The 24,257-nt window shown below is 41.0% G+C and overlaps 1 protein-coding gene across 2 annotated transcripts in view; it reads left to right on the top strand.

The window, feature by feature from the left end:
- Window positions 1–16,177: 16,177 nt before the first annotated feature.
- LOC134487410 (acyl-CoA (8-3)-desaturase-like) overlaps window positions 16,178–24,257 on the top strand; it is a 30,636-nt gene continuing 22,556 nt past the window's right edge. The window contains exon 1 of one of the 2 annotated variants that reach the window (XR_010066850.1): window positions 16,178–16,447. Coding sequence is in view for 1 of the 2 variants with exons in the window: in XM_063289199.1 (XP_063145269.1) it covers window positions 16,205–16,447 (243 nt within the window). In the remaining variant the exon portion in view is untranslated. The remainder of the gene's footprint in view (window positions 16,448–24,257) is intronic. The other variant, XM_063289199.1, reaches the window with a different exon arrangement.

Raw genomic sequence — 24,257 nt, 5'->3', positions numbered from 1 at the left:
AGTGCCTTGAAAGACCAATTCAAACAGGGGCTGGATGAGGAAATTAAAAATGAATTAGTGCGCCAAGGAACACCAGCTACCCTAGAAGGTTTATATCAGCTGTCTGTGGTCATAGTCGCCAGACTAGAAGAGCTCAGACAGATGCAGCCGGGGAGAGGCAGGGGCCTCAGAGCGCTTCCAGGATTTTCAGCTCTCTCTGCAGCATCTCTCTACTCAGGACCAGAGGAGCCAATGCAGATTGGGGCAAGCAGGAGGCTTACTTCTGAGGCTGAGAGACAGAGAAGGAGAGAGAGAGCCCTCTGTTTCTACTGCAGAGTCCCAGGGCACATGGTGAGAGCTTGCCCAGCGAGAAGCCAAGCAAATTCCGTAAGAGCCCCAGGGCAAGCAGCAGAACCAAGAGCCACCTCCACCTCTACTTCCAACCAGGAAAACTCCGTCTGTCTCCCTCCACAGAGCTCAGCAGGGAGACCAACAATCAGTTAAGAAGGGCTCATTCTGAGGATTCCAGGCAATCCTTTTACTACTTACCAGTCATAATGCACGTAAACCCAGAGCACCAGGTCAAGCTAGAGGCCCTCATGGATTCTGGAGCTTCCACCAATTTTATTGATGTACAGACTGTACAAGACCTGAACATCCCGACCATGGAATTGCCACGTCCCATAGAAGTTGAGACCATTGACGGCCAGCCCCTCAAGGCAGGACTGATTCGAAGTTTCACAGAACCTTTGCAACTAACAACGGGAGACCACACTGAGTGGATCCAACTTTATGTTACTGCATCACTTAATGTGCCTATAGTCCTGGGCACACCTTGGCTGAAGATCCACAACTCATTGTTGGACTGGACTATGGGAGCAGTCTCCTTCCCAGCTAAGGAATGCCAGCACCACAAGATTCAAGCCGCTCTCCGCTCTCCAGCAACCAACGCAGTCACGGAAGCAGGGGGGGTCCAGTTGCCAGCCAAGTATGCAGATTTTGCAGACGTTTTCAGCGAACAAGAGGCCACAGCGCTACCCCCCCATAGGGACTGTGATTGCACCATTGAGTTGATACCAGGAGCCACAATTCCAGCAAGGAAACAATATCCCATGTCCCCCAAGGAACTAGCCACCTTAAAAGTTTACTTGGATTCTAATCCCCAAAAGGGTTTCATCCGACCATCTACTTCCCCAGCATCTGCTCCTACATTCTTCGTACCAAAGAAGGCTGACCCATTGGCACCAGCAGCTCAGGAGGCACCCATGAGAGTGGTGCATGATTTCAGCTCCCTCAATAAGGTCACAGTCAAGGAAAATTACCCACTCCCCTTAATATCTGATCTGCTGGATCGCTTACAGAAAGCACACATTTTTACTAGGTTGGACCTCAGGAATGCGTACAATCTGATCCGGATGAAAGAGGGGCATGAATATCTGACTGCCTTCAATACCAGGTTTGGTAAATTTGAATACCTTGTTTTGCCCTTTGGCTTGACTAATGCAGGAGCCATATTTTCCCGATTTTTGAATCAAATTTTCTCTGATTTACTAGATAAGTATCTGGTCATTTATCTAGATGACATATTAATATTCTCTGAGGATGCTACAACTCATGTAACCCATGTACGTAATGTCTTACAAAGACTGAGAGAGAACAAGCTGTTCGCCAAGCTAGAGAAGTGTGCCTTTGATTTAACTGAATTACATTTCCTGGGCTATAGAATATCAACAGAAGGCATATCCATGGATCCTTCAAAGGTCCAGGCAATTCTCTCTTGGCAACCCCCCTGAAATGTGAAAGATGTACAAAAATTTCTAGGATTCTCCAATTTTTATAGAAAATTTATAAATAAATTTAGTGACAGGGCCAAACCCCTCACACAGCTTTTGAAGAAAGGATCAAAATTCATTTGGGGGGAGAGGGAGCAAGCAGCCTTCCAAGAATTTAAGCAACTCTTTGCATCCCAGACGCTTTTAAAGCATCCTGATCCCACAAAGCAATTCATAATGCATTCAGATGCTTCAGATTTTGCTATCGCTGCTGTTTTATTGCAATATACTGACAAAGAAAGGAAGACACTGCTTCCTTGTGCATTTTTCTCTTGCACGCTCTCACCGGCAGAGAGAAACTATGATGTTTTTAACAAGGAGTTGCTGGCAATTAAAGCAGCATTTCAAGAGTGGAGGCACTGGCTAGAAGGTGCAACCTTTCCTGTGAAAGTTTGCACTGATCACAAGAATTTACAGCTTCTACAAAACACCACATCCTTCACCCCACGCCAAATCAGATGGAGCCAGTTTTTCTCCCGTTTCAATTTTGTTATTTCTTATGTTCCCGGGGCACAGAACCATTTGGCAGATGCCTAGTCTCAATCCATTCAGGCAACCCCCACTACTCACCAGGAGGTCCAGGCTACTATATTACAACCTCACAACTTTGATCAGTCTATGAGGGGGCACCAGACAGAGATTTTAGCAGCAGGCAGACAAGCAGAGGACCTATTTACAAGAGTCAGAGCTCAGCAACAACAGGACCCATATGCCAGGGCCAGGATGGATGACCTCCAGAGGGGCCCGCAAGACACTGCCTCCCCATTTAATGTGGAAGCAGGAATCCTCTGGCATAGTGGGCGATTATACATTCCCTCCTCATTGAGGGAAGAAGTACTGAGACTTTGCCATGACCATCAAACAGCAGGCCACGGAGGCGTTTTCAAAACTCTCCATAGAGCTCTGAGAGACTACTGGTGGCCTAAGATGACTGCAGACATAAAGGGTTACGTTGCTTCTTGTCATACCTGTAGATGAGCCACGCCTCTCCCAGGGAAGCCCGCAGGACTCTTGCAACCCCTACCCACCCCCAGTGGGCCTTGGGATGCAGTTTCCATGGATTTCATCACTGATTTACCCCTGGTCCAGGGGCTGACTTCCATACTAGTGGTAGTGGACCTTTTCACTAAAATGGCGCATTTTATTCCTTGCAAGGGCTTCCCATCTGCACAAGCCACAGCGCAGTTGTTTATGGACCATGTTTTTAGATATAGAGGCATGATAAATCACTTGGTGAGTTGCAGAGGCCCTCAGTTCACTTCCAGGTTCTGGAGGGCCCTTTTCCAGTCATTAGGGGTCCAGATCCACCTATCATCATTGCATCATCCTGCTAGTAATGGGCAAGCTGAGAAAATTAACCAATGGTTACAGCAGTATCTCAGGTGTTACACCACTTATTAGCAAGACAATTGGCCAGCCCTGCTCCCCATGGCAGAATTTACTTATAACAACTCTGTGCAATCCTCTACCAAGATGTCTCCTGTCCAAGCACTCTACGGGGTTAACCCTCGGGTGTTGCCCACCTCCTCCCAGCAGGGAACTGTTCCAGCCACAGCTGATTTTCCTAAAGAGCAACAAGCTGCACAGGAGTTGTAAAAGGAGCAGCTGAACAGGGCAAAGAGTGCTTACAAGACAGCTGCAGATGCTCACAGACAAGAGGGGCCAGCGATTGTGGTAGGAGACAAAGTATGGCTCTCTACCAAGTTTTTGACCTCTACCAGGCCCTCCAAGAAGTTGGACTCTAAGTTTGTGGGCCCTTTCACTGTGGTACAGCAGATAAATCCAGTGGCTTATTGTTTACAGCTGCCAGCATCCATGAAAGTCCATCCAGTGTTTCACAGAGCCTTGCTAGCCAAAGACCCTCCCCCAAGTGCCTTACGATTGCAACTGCCCCCCCACCTCCAGTAATTGTGGAGGGGGAGGAGGAATACAAAGTCAAGGAGATTCTGGACTCTAGGAGGAGGGGAAGGGGCATCCAATATTTAATAGACTGGAAAGGGTACCCTGAGGAAGAGCACACGTGGGAAAATGCCAGAGATGTGCATGCACCAGCGCTGGTTCAACGATTCCATCAGCTTTTCCCTTACAAACCCAAGCCTCGCACTCTACCAGAGATTCCTCACTTGACTGAGCAAGCAGAGGAATCCCAAGCAGAAGAGTTCGTAAGTTGGCAACCTCCACCCCCACCAGAGGCTCTGAGGCCAGAGTGAGAGGAGGAGGGGGAGCCGCAGTCCTCCACCTCTGGCTTGCATTTCCCAAGGGAGAGGGGGGAAGAATCTTCTAATTATCTAGCTATTTTCCAGCAGCAGCCACCTGGGCCAGAAGCGTTATCAGACCTGGAGAGCAGCACTGATTCGTCCTTGGAGGAGTTTTCCTTTGAAGAATTTCCACCATTGCCCAGTTCCCATGGGAGCTTGGAGGGGGAGATGGACTATCATGAGACTTTGGAGGGAGGAAGGAACTCTAGAGAGGAGGGAGCTGAAATGGAATGTAAATCTGGAGGGGAGGGTGATGTCATGAGCACTGATGGTGAGCAGGAGGGGGCCCCTATCCAGGGGGGAAAATGCATGCGTAGTACTGAGGAGTTAAGCAGCCATTCAAAGAGACACAGAACAGACCTGCCTTGACTATCTGTCTGGGTTTTCCCACGCTTCTTCAGTTTGTTAGGATTTTCTGTCTAATGTAGCAGTAATAAACACTAGAGACCTATTCCTCATCTCAGCGTGGTTCCTGACTGTTAGGACAATATGTCTGTACTGTGAGAAGGAGGAGGAAGAGGAAGAAAAAGACTCCATGTGCTTATGGGGGTGGGGACTTCTAGTGGTGAGGGAGAATAAAATGAAGAGACAAAGGTAAACATAACTGGAGGCAACTAAGGGGATTTACAGATAGGAATACTGGAGTTAGTAACTTTTTGGCAGGTTTGCACTTCAAACATTATTTTTTCAGAGGCCAATACTGCACTGCGTGACAGCAGTTATGTGAAAATGTTCCTAATTTTTAAAACTTTTTTCAGCTGCATTTGAGGCAGGCGACAGTTACATCACTTTATAAATGTATTAAGCCTACCCAATATTGTTTTATTTCTCACTGAAAATCAACAGGAAATAGTGCAGTCATTGTTGGGCAGTTTACCACCGAATTTCTGCTGCATGGTATCAGGGACATATAATAGAGGTTGGGAGAATTCACACTGGCCTTACCTGCATTAGGGCATCCTGCAGAGTGAGCTACTTGGGGGAGAAGATTGGGCAAGGATCTAGGTATGTCTGTTTGCAAGAGAGATATCAGTGTATAAGAGAACACTGGAGGGCAGCCTGGAAATAAACCTGAAAAATGAAGACTATTGTGATTTCAAAGGATCAGAAATGCTTTGGTACTTCATTCCATTATATCCAGTTTGTTGTCATTTTGTTCATAAATCTGCACTTCTATGAAACAGGTGTTCTTGAACATGCTAGGGCAGCCATTTTGTCAACCCCACCATCCCTACATAACATCTGCTTTGTGATGCTGCTTATGATACTTTTTCAACTTCCAAATGTGCTCACTGACCTTGAGAAGTTGGGGGACACCTGCTATTAAGCTTATTATGGCTTATTTTGGAATAGGCTTGTATGAGACTGAGGAGATGGAGTTTGTAATACAACTGAATGAATGTGTATGAACATGTATATATTATGTAACAGGCCAGGCAGGCATGTAAATATTAGCAACAGTGGGGTATGTCCTCCCACATTCTTTGAAACATATTCAGTGCCTTTGAATCCTTTATTTATTATTTATATCTTCCTTCCCATTCTTCAAATTTGAACATGCCTCTCCTGTTGACACCCTCCAGCATTATTCATATATAGGCTTATAACTTGTTACCTCAGTCTTTTAAATATGCAGCAATATTTTGATTGCATCTTTAAAATCTTAATGGATTAGATTGTGCTAAATGCAATGTTTCATATCTATCAATTATTTTGCAGATTATTTTAATTCCTGATGATACATAGTTAACATCTTTGCTGCTGTTATGTTTAGTTATCTTAATGGGAAGCCAAATAATTTCCTAAGGATAGTTGCGTGGCAAAAGAAAAAAATAAAGTAAAATAAAAAGTGGCAGGGAGGCAAATTATGTTATAAATAGAAAAATTCCAAAAACTTTGACCGTATTGTTAAAATGTCTTCTTCCTTGCCCCTTTGTAAAAAAAAATATCCTGATTTAAATGTTGACAGACAAGTATGTCAACAATCCATTTTTGAAAATCGTGTGTAGATTTCTCCTGCCAGTGCTGTATGATCATTCTTTTAACCAACCATTATGTCCTGCAAATCCACAATTCTTGATAGATTCCATATACTGGATGTATAGTTAAGAATAACTTGTTTATCTTTAATATACAGCAATTGATCCAAACTCATATTAACAATCCTTCTGATGTCAGCCCAAAATGTGATGAAAATAGGACAAGTTCAAACCATACGGGATAATATTTTAACCTATTAGTTGCATCTCCAACTGCAAGGCAATTATAACCTTCTGTATGAAACATTTTCTGAAGTGTCCAATATACACAAAGCAAGCATTTTAACTGCATTGACCTCAATTTAAGAACACGGAAAACTAATTTCATATATTTAAGTGACTTCCCTTTGATTTACCAAGACAAAACATTCAAGCTTATTATTCTAGACATTCTATACATAACTAATTTAATCAACTTCCTCCAACTTCCTATAAGCCAAATACCTAATGCTCAGTTGGAATAAAATGCCAAAAAACACCCTAAGGTGTTTTTTGCAATTCTGCAAATGTTTCTAAAAAGTTTTTTTTACAATCTGACTTGATTCAAAGTAATAATATTGTAGGAAGCCTAGTTTATCTCTCCCAAATAACTACCAGATGCTATTTTTTTCAACTGAGATTATTCCATAGGTTAAGCTTTTCATATAGAGAGTCAGTCTGGTGTAATGGTTAATGCACCAGGCTAGAAACCGGGAGACTGTGAGTTCTAGTCCTACCTTAGGCATGAAAGTCAGCTGGGTGACCTTAGGCCAGTCACTCTCTCTCAGCCCTAGGAAGCAGGCAATGGGAAACCATTTCTGAAATCTTGCCAAGAAAACTGCAGGGACTTGTCCAGGCAGTTACCAAGAGTTAACACTGTCTTAAAGCACCAAATAAATAAATAAGCAAGCAAGCAAGCTTTTCATAGAAATTGAGTTAATATTACATCTTCCTTGTATAATATGATTAAAAATCTGTTTGGAAAGTGTAAAGCCGTTAAGTTCATTATTCAGCAGAGACCAAAGATCAGTATCAATTAAAGGATAGATGGGATGATAAAGTAGTAATAAATCTTTGATTTTCTCTTTAAAAATTATTATTGCTTCTTTTTATAAACAGTGTATAAGATATTTGGGGCTCAGATAAATCCTTTAGTAGCATCCCATACCAAAGGCAGTCATGTGGCTGACTCCCTGTTAAGCCAAACCAGAACCAGAACAAAACACCTAACCCTAACTTCAAATCCTTTCATCTATGTCAGTGTTTCTCAACCTTGGCAACTTCAAGTTGAGGACCACGCATCTTAACATTGCCAAGGTTGAGAAACACTGGTCTATTTAATAAAACCATTATCATTGAAAAAGAGACATTCAAAGAATGTATTTTTAATCAAATAAAGGAATAAACTTTACAGTAGCATGAAATTGTAATAGCAACTATTTCACATACTTTAATTTTAGATATCAAACAATGAGATAACAGGAAATAATCTAAACACAACTCTAAGTGTGAAAGAAAGAAAAGTATTTCTTGTTGGAAAAGGTTAACAGAGTGCCAAATATCCACTAAGATGAATTCAGATATTAATTTAGCAAAATATTCAAATTCTAGGAATATAATTTGGATGGTGGAATGTTATAATCTAAAAAAGGACCACAAATTAGATTCAAATCACTTATAATTATTTTACAGTCCACTTACTATACATGCATTGGAAACATTTCTCTACTTCTTCTGGAGAATCTGTGGCTGGACCATAGGAACACTAGATGTTAATTATCTAATTTGGCTATATCTATTTAAAAACAACCTTCCACTTCTAATATTTCATCTGGGATAATCATCTTAGAAAACTGATTACTTAAAATTATATCTCTTGCACACTCAGCATTGCCACTTATATAAACCTACTCCACTCAAGCTTTCTGTGAAAGCCACTTGTTTTGAAGAAGAATATGAGTCTCCTGCACTAAAGAATTTCCAGGTCCCATCTTTTTTGACTTAGCTAATATGTGCCAATATTTAACAGGAGATCCTGGCCCTTTAATGTTCCATGTTATAAAGGGAAATGCTATCACATGTTATTAATATTAAAACAATGAGCAAGAAAAGGGACATATCCATCCATACCATATCTAGATTGTAACAAAAGACCAAGGCCCAGAAAAAAAGAAGTAAACACTTCAAGGGTCTTGTGTGAAAATATTCTGTGAAGTGACATTATTAGCCAACAAATTGCCAAGCATCATTAAATTGTGAAACAATGGCTAGAATTGTTTTCGTGACCTGTTTTGACTGCTGTTCAGTTATTTCTCCCAGTCCCAGGTCAAGCTGATACAAGAAAATAAACTGAAGTCAACTTTCAGTGTTAAAGTTTATTATCATGGATACATACTGTAAGGCTGCAACACTGCTCTGATGTATCTGAGTGGAAGCACCATCAAATTAAATAGGATGTCCTTCTGAACTGAAACATTTAGGATTGCACCAAAAGATAATCAAAATGCATTTAAATTAGGCTTAAAAAGAGCTTTACCAAAATGTGTGAATGTTTCCTTTTGAAGCCCTGCACTTCCTAGGATGTTAGAAGGCATCTTTCTTAGGCTTTATATGTGCCGGCAATGATAAGTTCTCTTTCAGAAGATATCAGCAAGAAGTGACATCAACCAATAGTTGAAGTAGTAATTTCCCCTCCCAAACATGCTTTTTTTAGAAGAGGAATTTCTTCTTTTCCCACATGCTGAGTCTCAACAGATGTTTATTTATTATTTATTGAAAATCAGCAACAAACAAGATGCCAACACTTGCTTATACTTCTTTTTAAATCTTTTTTAATTAACTAAATACAAACACTGAAGAAAAAGAATACATAACATTATAAAAGAAGAAAAAAATAGACACATACAAAATGTACTGTATATTTGCATCTATCTGTCTCAATAAATTGAAGCCATAGTTCATTACAGTCATCTGCAATTGATTTAAATTAACTCTGCAAACTGCTAAATAGTTTAAGCCATATATTTGTGTTTCCATTACTGATCAATAAGTAGTTTGACTACGTGTTCTTTTTCTCTGTCCAAAAGTCAACTTCCATTTGATTGAGACAAATATCAAGGTGAGTTAATACATATAATTGCTTCTCACTGAAATGGAACAATGTATTTTAATGAAGTGTTAGTTTCACTGAATCTCCAACAACATAAATGCAACATGGTCATTTCTGAAATATTGTTGCTTGTTGAAGAGAATGTACTCTAAAAATCTATTGAACTCTTTGGTTTTTTTAACCTCTCTCCTTTTTTATTGGTTAAATAAAATTTCAAGCAAAAGAATATGTGTGTGTGTATATATCTATATATATCTTCAGCAAAGGATCGTTATCTTGTCGTGGTGCTGGAGCTTGAGCACCTCAATGATGCCATGAGCTAAACCGTGAAGGGCCACCCAAGACGAGAAGGTCATGACAGAGAGTTCAGACTAAATGCGATCCTTGGGGAAGGTAATGGCAACCCACCCCAGTATTTTTGCCGTGAAAACTCAATGGATCAGTACAACCAGAGATATATTGTTATACCATCGGAAGATGAGACTCCCAGGTCGGAAGATGGTCAAAATGCTACTAGGGAGGAACAAAGTTCAACTAGCCCCAGACGTGATGACGCAGCTAGCTCAAAGCCGAAAGGATGGCTAGTGGCCGATGGTGCTGGTGGTGAATGGCGAATCCAATGTTCTAAGGATCAACACACCATTGGAACCTGGAATGTAAGAACTATGAGCCAGGGCAAATTGGATGTGGTTATTGGTGAGATGTCAAGATTAAAGCTAGACATTTTGGGCATCAGTGAACTGAAATGGACTGGAATGGGCCACTTCACATCAGATGACCACCAGATCTAGTACTGTGGACAAGAGGACCACAGAAGAAATGGAGTAGCCTTCATAATTAATAGTAAAGTGGCTAAAGCAGTGCTTGGATACAATCCAAAAAACGATTGAATGATCTCAATTTGAATTCAGGGCAAGCCATCTAACATCACAGTGATCCAATTATACGCCCAAACCACAGATGCTGAAGAAGCTGAAGTAGAGCAGTTCTATGAAGATCTGCAGCACCTACTGGACAATACACCTAAAAGAGACATTTTCATCACAGGAGACTGGAATGCTAAGGTGGGCAGTCAGATGACACCTGGAATTACAGGTAAGCATGGCCTGGGAGAACAAAATGAAGCAGGACATTATGTCAGGCTCTGCCTGCGATCCAGTAAAGACACAGACACTAACGTAGGCTTAGGTTCTGGCTTTATTGAGGAACAGAGTGCATGCCTTTAAAAAGCTGAGAGTGAGGGGAGTGCACTGGAACAGGATTTAAATAGCCTGCGCCGGTCAGCGCTCCACCCCACCTTATTCCAGGTGCGTCCCACGAGTCCCACCGGTTTCGTCCCTGTCAGGTGAGAGGTCGTTAAGCCCCCCTGCGCCCCGGGCATTGCCTCGATCGCCTTCCTGAACGGTAATGGTTCATTGCCGGGCGATCAGGCTCTTAATCCTTTGACAGCTCGGGCGCGCCTCTCTTGTTGTTTAGTCAATTGCTTGTTGGAAATTTTGTATCGCTGTCTTCCGCGCCGCTGGTCTCGGTTGTTACTTAGTTTCCTGCACCTGTTGCTTTCCTTTGTGTTTCATAGTTGCCTTTGCCTTAATCCACCAGGGACCCATTTCCCTGTATTGTCATGCGAGCCGTTGCAATGTCACAAGCATCGCAACGGTGATCATGACACATAGGCTAATAGAATTTTGCCAAGACAACTCACTCTGCATAACAAACACTCTCTTCCAACAACCTAAGAGACGGCTTTATACATGGACTTCACCAGATGGACAACACTGAAATCAGATTGACTACATCCTTTGCAGCCAAAGGTGGCAGACATCTATAAACTTGGTAAAAACAAGACCTGAAGCTGACTGTAGTTCAGATCACGAACTTCTTCTTGCACAATTTAGGATCAGACTAAAGAGATTAGGGAAGACCCACAGATCAGCTAGATATGAGCTCACTAATATTCCTAAGGAATATGCAGTGGAGGTGAAGAATAGATTTAAGGGACTGGACTTAGTAGATAGGGTCCCAGAAGAACTATGGACAGAAGTTCGCAACACTGTTCAGGAGGCGGCAAGAACATACATCCCAAAGAAAGAGAAAACCAAGAAGGCAATGTGGCTGTCTGCTGAGACACTAGAAGTAGCCCAAGAAAGAAGGAAAGCAAAAGGCAACAGCGATAGGGGGAGATATGCCCAATTAAATGCAAAATTCCAGAGGTTAGCTAGAAGAGATAAGGAATTATTTTTAAACAAGCAATGCGTGGAAGTGGAAGAAGACAATAGAATAGGAAGGACAAGAGACCTCTTCCAGAAAATTAGAAGCATCGAAGGTAAATTCCAGGCAAAAATGGGTATGATCAAAAACAAAGATGGCAAGGACCTAACAGAAGAAAATCAAGAAAAGGTGGCAAGAATACACGGAAGACCTGTATAGGAAGGATAACAATATCAGGGATAGCTTTGATGGTGTGGTCAGTGAGCTCGAGCCAGACATCCTGAAAAGTGAGGTTGAATGGGCCTTAAGAAGCTTTGCTAATAATAAGGCAGCAGGAGACGATGGCATCCCAGCTGAACTGTTCAAAATCTTGCAAGATGATGCTGTCAAGGTAATGCATGCTATATGCCAGCAAATTTGTAAAACATAAGAATGGCCATCAGATTGGAAAAAATCAACTTATATCCCCATACCAAAAAAGGGAAACACTAAAGAATGTTCAAACTATCGAACAGTGGCACTCATTTCACATGCCAGTAAGGTAATGCTCAAGATCCTGCAAGGTAGACTTCAGCAATTCATGGAGTGAGAATTGCCAGATGTACAAACTGGGTTTAGAAAAGGCAGAGGAACGAGGGACCAAATTGCCAATATCCGCTGGATCATGGAAAAAGCCAGGGAGTTTCAGAAAAACATTTATTTCTGTTTTACTGCCTATTCTAAAGCCTTTGACTGTGTGGACCATAACAAATTGTGGCAAGTTCTTAGTGGTATGGGGATACCAAGTCATCTTGTCTGCCTCCTGAAGAATCTGTATAATGACCAAGTAGCAACAGTAAGAACAGACCATGGAACAACGGACTGGTTTAAGATTGGGAAAGGAGTACGGCAGGGCTGTATACTCTCACCCTACCTATTCAACTTGTACGCAGAACACATCATGCGACATGCTGGGCTTGAGGAATCCAAGACTGGAGTTAAAATCGCTGGAAGAAACATTAACAATCTCAGATATGCAGATGATACCACTTTGATGGCTGAAAGCGAAGAGGCACTGAGGAGCCTTATGATGAAGGTGAAAGAAGAAAGTGCAAAAGCTGGCTTGCAGCGAAACCTCAAAAAAACCAAGATTATGGCAACCAGCTTGACTGATAACTGGCAAATAGAGGGAGAAAACGTAGAAGCAGTGAAAGACTTTGTATTTCTAGGTGCGAAGATTACTACAGATGCTGACTGCAGTCAGGAAATCAGCAGACGCTTAATCCTTGGGAGAAGAGCAATGACAAATCTTGGTAAAATAGTTAAGAGCAGAGACATCACACTGACAACAAAGGTCTGCATAGTTAAAGCAATGTTATTCCCAGTAGTAACATATGGCTGCGAGAGCTGGACTATAAAGAAGGTTGAGAGAAGGAAGATCGATCCTTTTGAACTGTGGTGTTGGAGGAAAATTCTGAGAGTGCCTTGGACTGCCAGAAGATCAAACCAGTCCATCCTCCAGGAAATAAAGCCAGACTGCTCACTTGAGGGAATGATATTCAAGGCAAAACTGAAATACTTTGGCGACATAATGAGAAGACAGGACACCCTGAAGAAGTTGCTGATGCTAGGGAGAGTGGAAGGCAAAAGGAAGAGGGGCCGACCAAGGGCAAGATGGATAGATGATATTCTAGAGGTGACGGACTCATTCCTGGGGGAGCTGGGGGTGTTGACGACCGACAGGAAGCTCTGGCGTGGGCTGGTCTATGAAGTCACAAAGAGTCGGAAGTGACTGAATGAATAAACAACAAAATATATATAGAGAGATATAAAGGGCTTTCTGGTAGCCCCCTTCTCTTTATTTCTCCTCTCCCCCCCCTTTTTTTCAACCCCAGCCACTAATTGCTTTAAAAAAAAAATCTGTTCAGTCATGTCTGACTCTCAGGGACTGCCTGGATAAGTCCCTGAAGTTTTCTTGCCAGGTTTTTGAGTAGTGGTTTTCCATTGCCTTCTTCCTAGGGCTGAGAGAAAGTGACTGGCCCAAAGTCACCCAGCTGGCTTTGTGCCTAAGGCAGGACTAGAACTCACAGTCTCCCAGTTTCTAGCCTGGTACCTTACCATTACACCAAACCGGCTCCCTAATTGCTAATTAGATTTTTAAAAATACTTCACTTTGTACATTATTACTCATTTCTGTTTATATCATTTAAATTTTTGTTATTATTATTTAAAACAGTTTCTCTTTTTCTTCAAAAACCACATTCTAAGTGTCTTAGCTTGCCTCACTGTGTGATATGTTGTATATAAGGGAACCTGCTTGAATTTGGTTAGACTTCTATTGTGGATGTATATCATTTTCCATTGCCACATTTTCCTAAATTTTAATATCCCAATTCTGCATTGAAGGCAAGGTTTCTCTTTTCCAATGTTGTGCCAAATAGATTCTTGCCACTATCACCATTTACATCTTCCATTGCTAAGTTGCTTGAACAGTTTAGTGGGTTTCTTTTCCATCCCTCCCACACATCCTGTGGTCACTGTGGATGTCCTAACTACCAGGAAACACACTGAGACAATGAACTGGTCTCTAATATTTATTACTAGTACTTAACAAGAATCCTAACAAACTGAAGAAGCGTGGGAAAAACCCAGACATATAACCCCCAAGGGTTAAGGCGGTCCCGATCTGTGTCTCTTTGAATGGCTGAACAGTTCCTCAGTGCTACGCATGCGCTTGACAGTCTGGATGGGAGCCCCCTGCTCACCATCCTTACTCATGACATCGGTCATTAACTTAATCTCATATTTACGATCTTTTGTAACCATCTGGATTTTTATTTTTATTTTTTATTTTTATTTTTATATTGTATTGTATTATATTTTATGTTTCATTTATGATTACTGTTTTTAGTGCTTAATTGATTAACTTATTGTAAACTGCTCAGAGTCCCTCTTTGGGGGGAGATGGGCTGTAGCAAAAATTTGAGAAATAAATAAATAAACAAACAAACTTACAAAAGTGTGTACATAAAATCAAAATGTCCAACTATCTAGTACACTTTAGTCTGTAGTCCTTTAAATCAGGATGGACAACCAGTGGCTTCAGGGCCACAAACAGCCCTTAAGGGACCCTTAAGAGTCCTCTTTGCCACCCTCAGAGCCTTTCTGATCATGATTATTGAAAACTACTAGCACAGTTCCCATCATCTTCAGATGGGAAATTGTAATATCATCCCTAAAATAAGCATGTTATAATTACACAGCTAAGAAAACTCACAAATCATCCCCATGCCTCAAACCATGCCCTTCAGAGTAGCCCATTTTTGCTTTAACTTCATTCATTGTTTTATTTTATTTTTATTTATTTATTGTTCAAATTTCTATCACCACCCATCTCCTCCCCTCCTTCTCACTGCCTTATTGCTGAAAGGATTTTTAAAATTTTAGGTTGCCCTTCTAAAAATCTATTGTTGTTTATTCGTTTAGTCGCTTCTGACTCTTCGTGACTTCATGGACCAGCCCACGCCAGAGCTTCCCAAATCTATTAAATATATAAAATTCTATCACCATACCCATTAATTGTATTTGGACTACAGTAAATTTTCCTGGGTCCTTCAGCATTTTCTCTTACAGTTTAGCAAAACATATCTTTCAAGTCCCATTTGCTGAGACCCAGCAGTGGCCCACAACTTCCACTCAATTGTTCTGGAAAGGGTTGTTTCTAGGCTTCCAAAGCCATTTTCCTGGCCTGTTGCAATGCAATCATTCTATCAGAATAAAAATAAAAGCGATAGAAGACTGCAAGGCCCTAGAGTATACAATACATGACCCCTGAAATAAACATTTCCCAAGACACATACAGATCTGGTCTGAGCTTAGGTGCTTGAGCAACTGTGAGATGAGGATATGGTTTATCAGTGATCTGTCTCTGTCAGTCCTCCATGAAGAAGAAGCTCCTGATAAGATGTGAGCTATGCCACTCCGATGCAGGTCTCCCTTTGGTATAGCAGGTAGAAATTCTCAACCTGTGGTATTCTAGGGAAGGAGAGGAGGCAGACAGAGATGAACCAGCTCTGAACCTTTTGAGCCAAGAGTCAGTCTGTTCTCCAAAATGAATGCATACTGGCACAACTGATTTCCGTCCCATCACTATCAGTTGGGGAAGGCAAGCTTTCAACCCACACACACACACACACCACCACCACCACCACCACCACCAGGGTTCGGATTGCAGGGTTAGTTCTGTCACTCTTCTCCCACCCGGACTTTTCAAATGCTTTCCTAAGAAGTGTGTGCATCCTCCATCGGTGATCGGAACATGCAAAGTAAATGACGAGGACATTCGGGAAGAGCTTAACTTGCCTCCCGTGACTGCGGGGCTAAAGGAGTCGGTAGGTCTCGCTTCTTAGTGAAATCCGTCGGAATGGAGGGTCCACGGAGAGACTCCAGAACTCGTTTCCCAATTTACCTGCCCTGCTTGAAATCAACCTAAGGATCCTTAATCCTCATCGGTTTGCTCTCGAGGAAACAGGATCTTTACGGAGCCAACCAAAGGAGTTGTGTCGCTTGCTGCAAAAGGGCTGCCGCGCCGTCCAGCCACCGGCTCCTCCTCCGTACTCGGGAAGCCGAACAGCTGAGGCTCGGCCGCGTTGGCTTGATCGATGCTGCAGTCCCTGCCACGAGAGCAGCGCCGGTGAAGCCCCGTCGGCCAATCGGAGGCGGAGAAAGGGGGCCTCCCTCGCGCGGACCCGCCCGGTCCGCCCTCCCGGTGGTGCTGAAAAGGACAGTGCCAGGTTCCACGAAGGCTCAGTCGGGGGCGCGATGGGCTCCCAGCAAGAAGGAACCGGGAGCGGGCGGAGGAGGGAGGCCGGTCCCGCTGCCGGCCTTTCCTGCCCGCCGCGGCGGTTCACCTGGGAGGAGATTGGGCTGCGCACTGGCCAGAGAGACCAGCCACGGGAGCGCTGGCTGGTGATTGACAGGAAAGTCTATGACATCAGCCAGTTCTACAGGAGGCACCCAGGGGGCTCCCGGGTCATCTGCTGCTACGCAGGGCAGGACGCCACGGTAAGGCGCGCGGCAGGTGGCGAGGCGAAGGCTCGGGTGGTCCCAGCTGCCTTGCAGCTGCGAAGCCTTCACTCAAGTCAACGCTGGATTCCTTTTTCTTGCCGTTGCTACCCCTTCTTTCTTAGCTTCTTTCATTTACCTTGTGCTAAAATATGTGTAAGGGTAAGTCGATCTATGATACCAGACAGGGATTTCTTCCTTCCGTTCTGGAAACCAGACTCTGTCTTCAGTTCCTTCTTTCTGATCATACACTAATCTAATCTAATCTAATTTAATCATAGGTTGTCTCCATGACAATCTGTCCCCAACCTGGTCTTTCAGATCTTCCAGTGGTGCACCCGTCACCACTGTAACTAAATCTATCCAGCTTGCTGCTGGTCATCCTCTTCTCTTTCCTTCCACTTTTCCCAGCATTAGAACCTTCTCCAAGAGCTGGGTCTTCGCATAATGTGTCCAGAGTAGGATAACTTTAGCTTGGTCATTTGTGCCTCAAGTGAGAACTCTGGGTTGATTTGTTTGATGATCCATCAGTTTGATTCCTTGACTGTCTGTGGTATTCTCAGGAGTCTTCTCCAACACTAGAGTTCAAAAGTATCAATACTCTTCCACTTCTTCAAAATCCAACTTTCACATGGCTTGCATGATTCTGAGCTTTGTAGGTGGAGATACATCATGGCATTTGAATATATTTTCCAAGGCCTTCATGGTTGCCCTACCAAGTGCTAGTCAGTGGTGTATTTCTTGACTGCTTGTTCATTTACTGTTTATGGTTGATCCTAAAAGCCAGAAGCTATCTACCACTTCAATGTCTTCATTGGCCTCCAACGGGAGGAGATGGGTGGGGATAAATTAGATAGATAGATAGATAAATAAATAAATAAATAAATAAATTGTCAATGTCATTGCCTAAGGCTGGTTGTTCAACCTGTTGTCATTAGTTTGATCTTCTTTATATTTAATTTTAGTCCCATTTTTTTCACTTTACTCCTTCGTGTTTCTTACTAGAGCTTGAAGATCCTCTGCATTTTCAGCTATCAGAGTAGTGTCATCAGCACAGCACAGATTATTGATGTTTCTTCTTCCAACTTTACAACTACACTCATCTTCTTCCAATCCAGCTTCCCTTAATATATATTTAGCACATAGGTTGAATAAATAAGGGGAGAGTATACAGCCTTTTTGTAAGCATATTCCACAGCTTGATATGATTGACAAAATCAAAAGCCTTTCTATAATCAATGAAATACATACTGACTTCTTTTTGGTATTCTTTCTCAATTATCAATCATGCATCAGTAATAATGTCTCATGTTCCTCAGGCTTTTCTAAAGCCAGCTTGAACATTTGGCATCTCTTTTTCCATGCAGGGCTCTAATCTGCATTGGATGATCCCTGTAATAATATCCAACCAGAAGGGAATGACCAGAGGATATGACAAAGCATACACATTAGTTCTAAAAGAATATATTCAAAATAAATTAAAAAGGAAAGAAACAGTATATTAGTTGCTCAGTAAAGGAGATAACAGATATGAAATAAGATAAAGAAAAGATATTTTCTCAACCCATATTTTGGCTCAGACTTCTCAGAGAAGAAGATATTTGTTCCACTGGGCAATTCAGAAGAGCAGGTTAAAGGAGCAAGATTCTAGTTTCACTGAAAGGAACACATTGAAATTGAATCTCCAGGGCCAGACTGATTGATTGATTGATTGATTGATTGCAATTATATCATGCTACTATCCAAAGATACTCTTGAAAGTTTACATGTATAAACAACTTTAAAACATCCACAGTAAATATTAAAAGAAAACAATTAAAACAGAAACCAACATGATCACAAAATAAATAAATAAATAAATAAACCAAACTAAAAAACAATCAGGAATAAAATTTGGCCAAGACAGAATAGAATGCTCTCTGGAACAATTCAGTTTTCCTCCTGAATGCCATCAGTGACCACTCTGATCTCTACCAGGAAATTCTTCCACAGAACTGGTACTGCTGCTTCTAGTGGAGAACCAGGAGTAGCTTCTCCAGAGATGACCTAATAGGTCAGGCCAATTCTGACTGGAGTAAACAGTTCTGCAAGTACCTGTGCACCAAACCATGACATGACTCAATGTCTTTTGACTTTGAGAAATCCTGGAGAATGGATGAAATACCAGATGACTGGAGGAAGGCCAATATCATGATCTTCATGGGAATAGCAGGTGGGGAGGACCCACGGAACTACAGATCAGTCAGTCTGACAGCAACACCTAGAAAGAGTTTAGGTTGCAAAATGATCAATAGATAAGACCTTGAAGCCAATGCAATAGGTATCATCAAGAACAACTCTTCTTAAATAATAATAATAATAATAATAATAATTATTATTATTATTATTATTATTATTATTATACAGTTTTCTTAGTAGATTTGGAAGTGCTATAGGCAAACATTTGGCAAAAAATCCTATAACACAAGTGTATCTATTTGATTGATCCAGAACCTGCTTCAAAACCATTCTAAAATTTATCATTTTTATTAATGATGTGGATGAACAGGTGGTGGGAATGCTTATCAAATACACAGATATTGCAAAACTGATAATTATATTCTAGAAAATAGAAATAAAATCATAATGATTTTGAAACATTAGAGAAGTTGAGTGAAAAGAATAGAATGAAATTTAATAGAAACAAATGCCAACTTTTTCACTTAGAAAACAGAAATCAAATACTGTCATGTTCACTGTTCCAATGTTCCTGGTACATCGTAACGTTTCGCATGTCATTTCCCTGATACATGTTTGATCTCAGGAGGGAGGAGGATTCCTCTTCGGGGAGTTGTTATCTGTTGGCTCCTGGGTTGGAATGTGTTGGCTGCTGGGTTGGAATGTGTTTGGGTTATCTCATGCGTTCAAGGTTGCTTTCCCAGGATGTGTGGAAAACGGTTAACAGCACCTGGGAGGGGGGTGGTTGCTATGGCCGGGCGAGGGGAGGGATTACGTTTGGAGCCGAGGGTTTTTAGTTTGTATTTGGCGCGCTTTTAGTCATTCTCAGCTTTCTCTGTATTTGCATGCTATTCTACCAATAAATCAGATATCATTAAGTATCTGCTTGTGAGTCTGAGTATATCAGGATAGGCAATCATTACATAAAGCTGAGAATCTTAAAACTTTTACCACTAACATCCTTCCAGAGTATCTGTGAGGAAATAAAGTTAGTGATGACTGAGCCTACTCCTTTCTCGGGAGACAGTGAAGATTCAAGCGCGGGGGAACCGGATTCCATGGGAAAGAGAAGGGAAAGGACCCCCACTCCGGAATCGGAGGACCTGTCGGAGACCTCGGGTTCCAGCCCAGTGACAGGAAAAGCGGTAAAATCCAAAGTGGTTAAGAAGGCAGAGGAATCGCCAGGCAATTGGATGACGGGGGGTGAGGAACAGGGAACCCTACCAGGAACGCCCCAGGCATCTGGGAAGCCAAGGTATCCACTGGTAGATAATACATGTGAAAAGGAATTGTAGACAATCACCTACTGAATATCAATCAGCAAAGTAAAATGGCTGCTAAAAAGGCAAATGCAATTCTAGGCAGCATCAGTAGAAATATAGTTTCCAAATTACAAAACGTTCAATTTATTCTGCTCTGATTAAACTGAACTCAGGTACCAGGTCCAGTTTTGGAAGCTGCACTTTAAGAAAGATCCAGAAAGTTGGAACAGGAGCAACAAAGAGTGATGTGGATATTGAGGGAACTGAAAGTATTATGAGAAGGATGGAGGGAACTGTTCAGCCTAGAGAAGAAAAGACTAAGTGGGACCGAGTAAACAGGCTGATTCCAGCTTAATGTTGGGGAAACAATACAGTAAATGTTATCTGAGAATGGAACCATTGATTGAGGAAACGTGTGGGCTTCCTTTTTGGAGGTCTTCAGGCAGACACAGGACAGCCTTCTATTAAGGAAGATTCCCACACAATAAGAGAGGTTTGACATGATGACCTACATAGTCCCTGATAAATCTATGATGTTGTGAGTCTATCATTTTTCCCAGCTCTGAAGAAACAGAGCCAAACAGATTATGCATAAGCAGCAAATCTTGCAAACCCCATTGTTTAAATTAAATTGAAGTGAGAGATATAAAACTGGAATCCTACATACAAAATGGAGCAATGAAACCAGTACTCAGTCTCTCATACAAACACACAGATACACACACAGTGTATTGCTGACAAAAGCTATGCAAAATAAACATCTTTTAGGGAAAAAAACAATTAAAACCCATGATCTATAGATTCACTTTTCTTAGAATTTTCTGTATAACACTGCAAGTTACTCATAGCTTCACCAGAAGCAAAAGTGAAGGCCAAAACTACTACAACAAAACCCTTCCAACTATATTTAAGTATAATTCTTAAATTGTAACCCTTTTACTGTAGTGATTAGATAGTAAATTAATTTGAAAGCTTTTAATTAATCATAAACAACTTTGACAGGAACCCAATACAGTCATGCAGTAAGAATCCTCTCCCTCTTGCTTCTTGCAAGGAGAGAAATTGGATACGATATGATTATCTGAAGATTCAAATATGACTAATGACATCTTTTTGGTCAGTTGGGAAAACCAGTATCTGGCCTCTATTAATATAGACTGCAAGTGAGAGATCACAAAACAAAACACATCAAAAGAAGAGAAGAGAAGAGAAGAGAAGAGAAGAGAAGAGAAGAGAAGAGAAGAGAAGAGAAGAGAAGAAACCAACCCTGCATGCAGAAAATAAGCAGATAAGGATCAGCTAGTATATTTCTGTTCCTGAGTTATATTACTTATTTTAATAGATGAGAGATGAGAGATGAGAGATAGATAGATAGATAGATAGATAGATAGATAGATAGATAGATAGATAGAAGTCTGTGAGAAGGATATATAGAAACAGTCACAAAGTTTCTGCACCTAGAAGCAGCAAAACTCAAGGACTGATAATAACAATAATTAATAATAATGTATGAAATGTATATACTGGCTGACTCCCAGCAATTCTGGGTGATTTACAAATTGTTAAAAACATTTAAAAGAAGAAAACAACACAAAACAAAAAGAACAAAGGTGGCAGCAATAATAAACCCAGATGGGAATATAGAAAAAGAAGAAAAGGGGGCTTCAATCATGCTTACCAAAGGCCTAGGTGAAGAGCCAAGTCTTCAAGGCCCTTTGATATACAAGCTCAGAACAGTGAGGAAGGAAGGAGAAATAGTGCATCAATGTGGAACAGTACAGACTAAGAATAGATTGCTAGCTAGGTAAAAACACAGTTGTGAAAAGTGTTGTGACAGAAACCAGCAATGTCCAGAAATCTGGTTCATGTACCTTGCAGCAGGATGAGGACTCAGCCTCATGAATATGATTTTGCAATGCTTTTTTCCCTCAAAGTTATCATTTTAATTGCAAGTTAATCTTTAACAATTATGGTGCAACTGGAAGTAAGCCTGTAAATGGGTTATTGATCATTCTGCAATTTGTATGAGTCATCTGTACATAATACAATTTTTGCAACTTCGGTCATCTTTCCTTTTAACAAGGCAGCAGTGAAATATTTGGAGGTGAAAATCTTCTGCATGAAGAGAATTTTGTGGGAGACAAGCAGCTGAAATATTCCTTGAAAAATGTTCTCTCTTTCTTTTAGGGGGCTGAGGAAGAGGGGCATCCATGGAGGGTGTCAAAAGAATCAAGATGGCAGCTGTGCCAGCATAATCAAAGCCCTGCCCTTTTTTACTTGCATCACAGTGCGTGTAAAAAAGGCTGGGACTTTGATCACACAGCCAGAGTCACTATGCTGACTTTTTTATCCCTTCTCTGCATGAGGGAAGAGGCTTGTTTTTTGGTTTTTGCAATCCAAACTGGGTGCGGCAACAGCACCATTTCAAAACTCCTCTTCTTTCTCTTGTGTCAAAACAACTCTGTCCTTAATAGCCAAATCTAAGTTGCTTCATGACAGTGTCACCATTCTTAAGGTGAGAAAGCTGGTTATTATTTTTTTTTAAAAAAAACTTCTTACGGTGTTGAACTTGAAGCAACAGCTTTTCTAGGCTGACAAGAGAAAATACTTGTCCTGGAAAACTGCTTTTAGGATGCCTGGTATCTACAGACTTGACTGTGAAAATTATTTTGCTCTCTTCGACATTCAAATAAAAAAAAATCTGCTCTCTTTCATATACAGCCAAATTCACATCATCATCCATCATTGATTCCATTGCAAGTCATGCTGTGTGAAGGCAGCAAACGACTTTATTTGCACACCCCTTGCAAGCTGCCATGACAAATCTCACTATTACTCTAACTAGTTCGGAATATTCTACATTAGGGGTGGGCAATTTAAAGCCTTCCTGAATTCTACAACTTCCAGGATCCACCCAGTGTGGCCAGAATTGAGGGATACTGAAAGTTGGTGTTATCAACATATGGATGGCTACAGCTTCCCCGCTCATCAACACTGATTGACAGCTGCTCCCTGCAGCTTCAGAAAGAATATCCAGCTCTGTTGGGAGAAGACAGAGTGATCCTGCTACCCAGCTAGGACCTCTTTTCAACTGAATATAGATCTATATTAACTGTCAGGTTCCTGGATGTCTGGATAGAGATATCCTTAATATGGCTAAATCTGGGGAACTGCAAAATAAAATACAGAATTTTTTCCCTGTTTGCCCTGCCTCCATTCTTTAAAGGAATAAAGAAGAAAAAAAGCAGGAGCAACCTCATATATAACAATCAATCTTCCATTTCTGATCTTCTGTTGAATTTTATAGCAGCCAAAGGGCATTTCCTTCCACTGGTAATACTCAGTGTTGGTCTACATTTTGGCAAGGTTTTATTTTTCATGAAAAGATAACTAATTTTCTGGACAGTTAAGGATAAAAGTGAAAGGTTGTCTATTATATACAATTTAGGTAAAGGTAAAGGTTTCCCTTGACATAAAGTCCAGTCGTGTCCGACTCTAGGGGGCGGTGCTCATCTCCGTTTCTATATATATATATACAATTTACATTTAACTAATTAAAACCATGATTAATAAAACCCAATCCTATTCATATTAAATACATTTTATTCCAATACTGTTGGAATAAATGCGCATAGAATTACAGGTTTCTTTACTACATGTATAATTACTTAGATATTTCCTATTATGATGATCAAGCAAAATTTAGAACCTAAGGCTGTATTATAGAGAGGAATAAGAATGTAGAACGTCATCTTTGCCTGATCATTGTATTGTCTGTAATTGTTTTATCACCTTTTTAAAACCCAGTTTCAAAGCAGCTTAACCTGCCTTTCTCTCTGTTACCTTCTGTTTTAAATGAATTTTCTTACAATGAATTTGAATGAATGGCTGACATTTTAGTGTCTTTTGTTTAATTGGTCTACATATTGCATTTTTGTAAGTTTTACATTCTCTAGGTTAAATTTTTATATCAATAAGCTTCTTCATTGAAAATGGATGTGTATGTAAATATACATGTATGAAACACAAAAGATTATATGTACTAAAAACGTCTTTAAAAAGAAGCAAAGAATAGATTTTTCCCAACTTTAAAATTAAACAACCAAACAGTTTATGCAGAACTAAGGAAATCTTGCACATTCCACCTATAAATAAATTGAAATGAGAGCAGAAAAGCAGGAATTCTATCTGCAGGGTGGAGCAGTAAAACTGGCTTATTTGTTGCTGATAAAAGCTATCTATAAATACCACTTTCCTGAAAGAAAATATTAAACAATTAAAATATGTGATTTATAAATTTTGCTTTGATGTTTTCTGCAAGACACTGCAAT

The sequence above is a fragment of the Candoia aspera genome, chromosome 1 (genome assembly GCF_035149785.1).
Source record: "Candoia aspera isolate rCanAsp1 chromosome 1, rCanAsp1.hap2, whole genome shotgun sequence".
In the NCBI taxonomy this organism is placed as follows: domain Eukaryota; kingdom Metazoa; phylum Chordata; class Lepidosauria; order Squamata; family Boidae; genus Candoia; species Candoia aspera.
The sequence above is the reverse complement of the archived record's forward strand: the minus strand, read 5'-3'. Positions and strand labels throughout refer to the sequence as shown.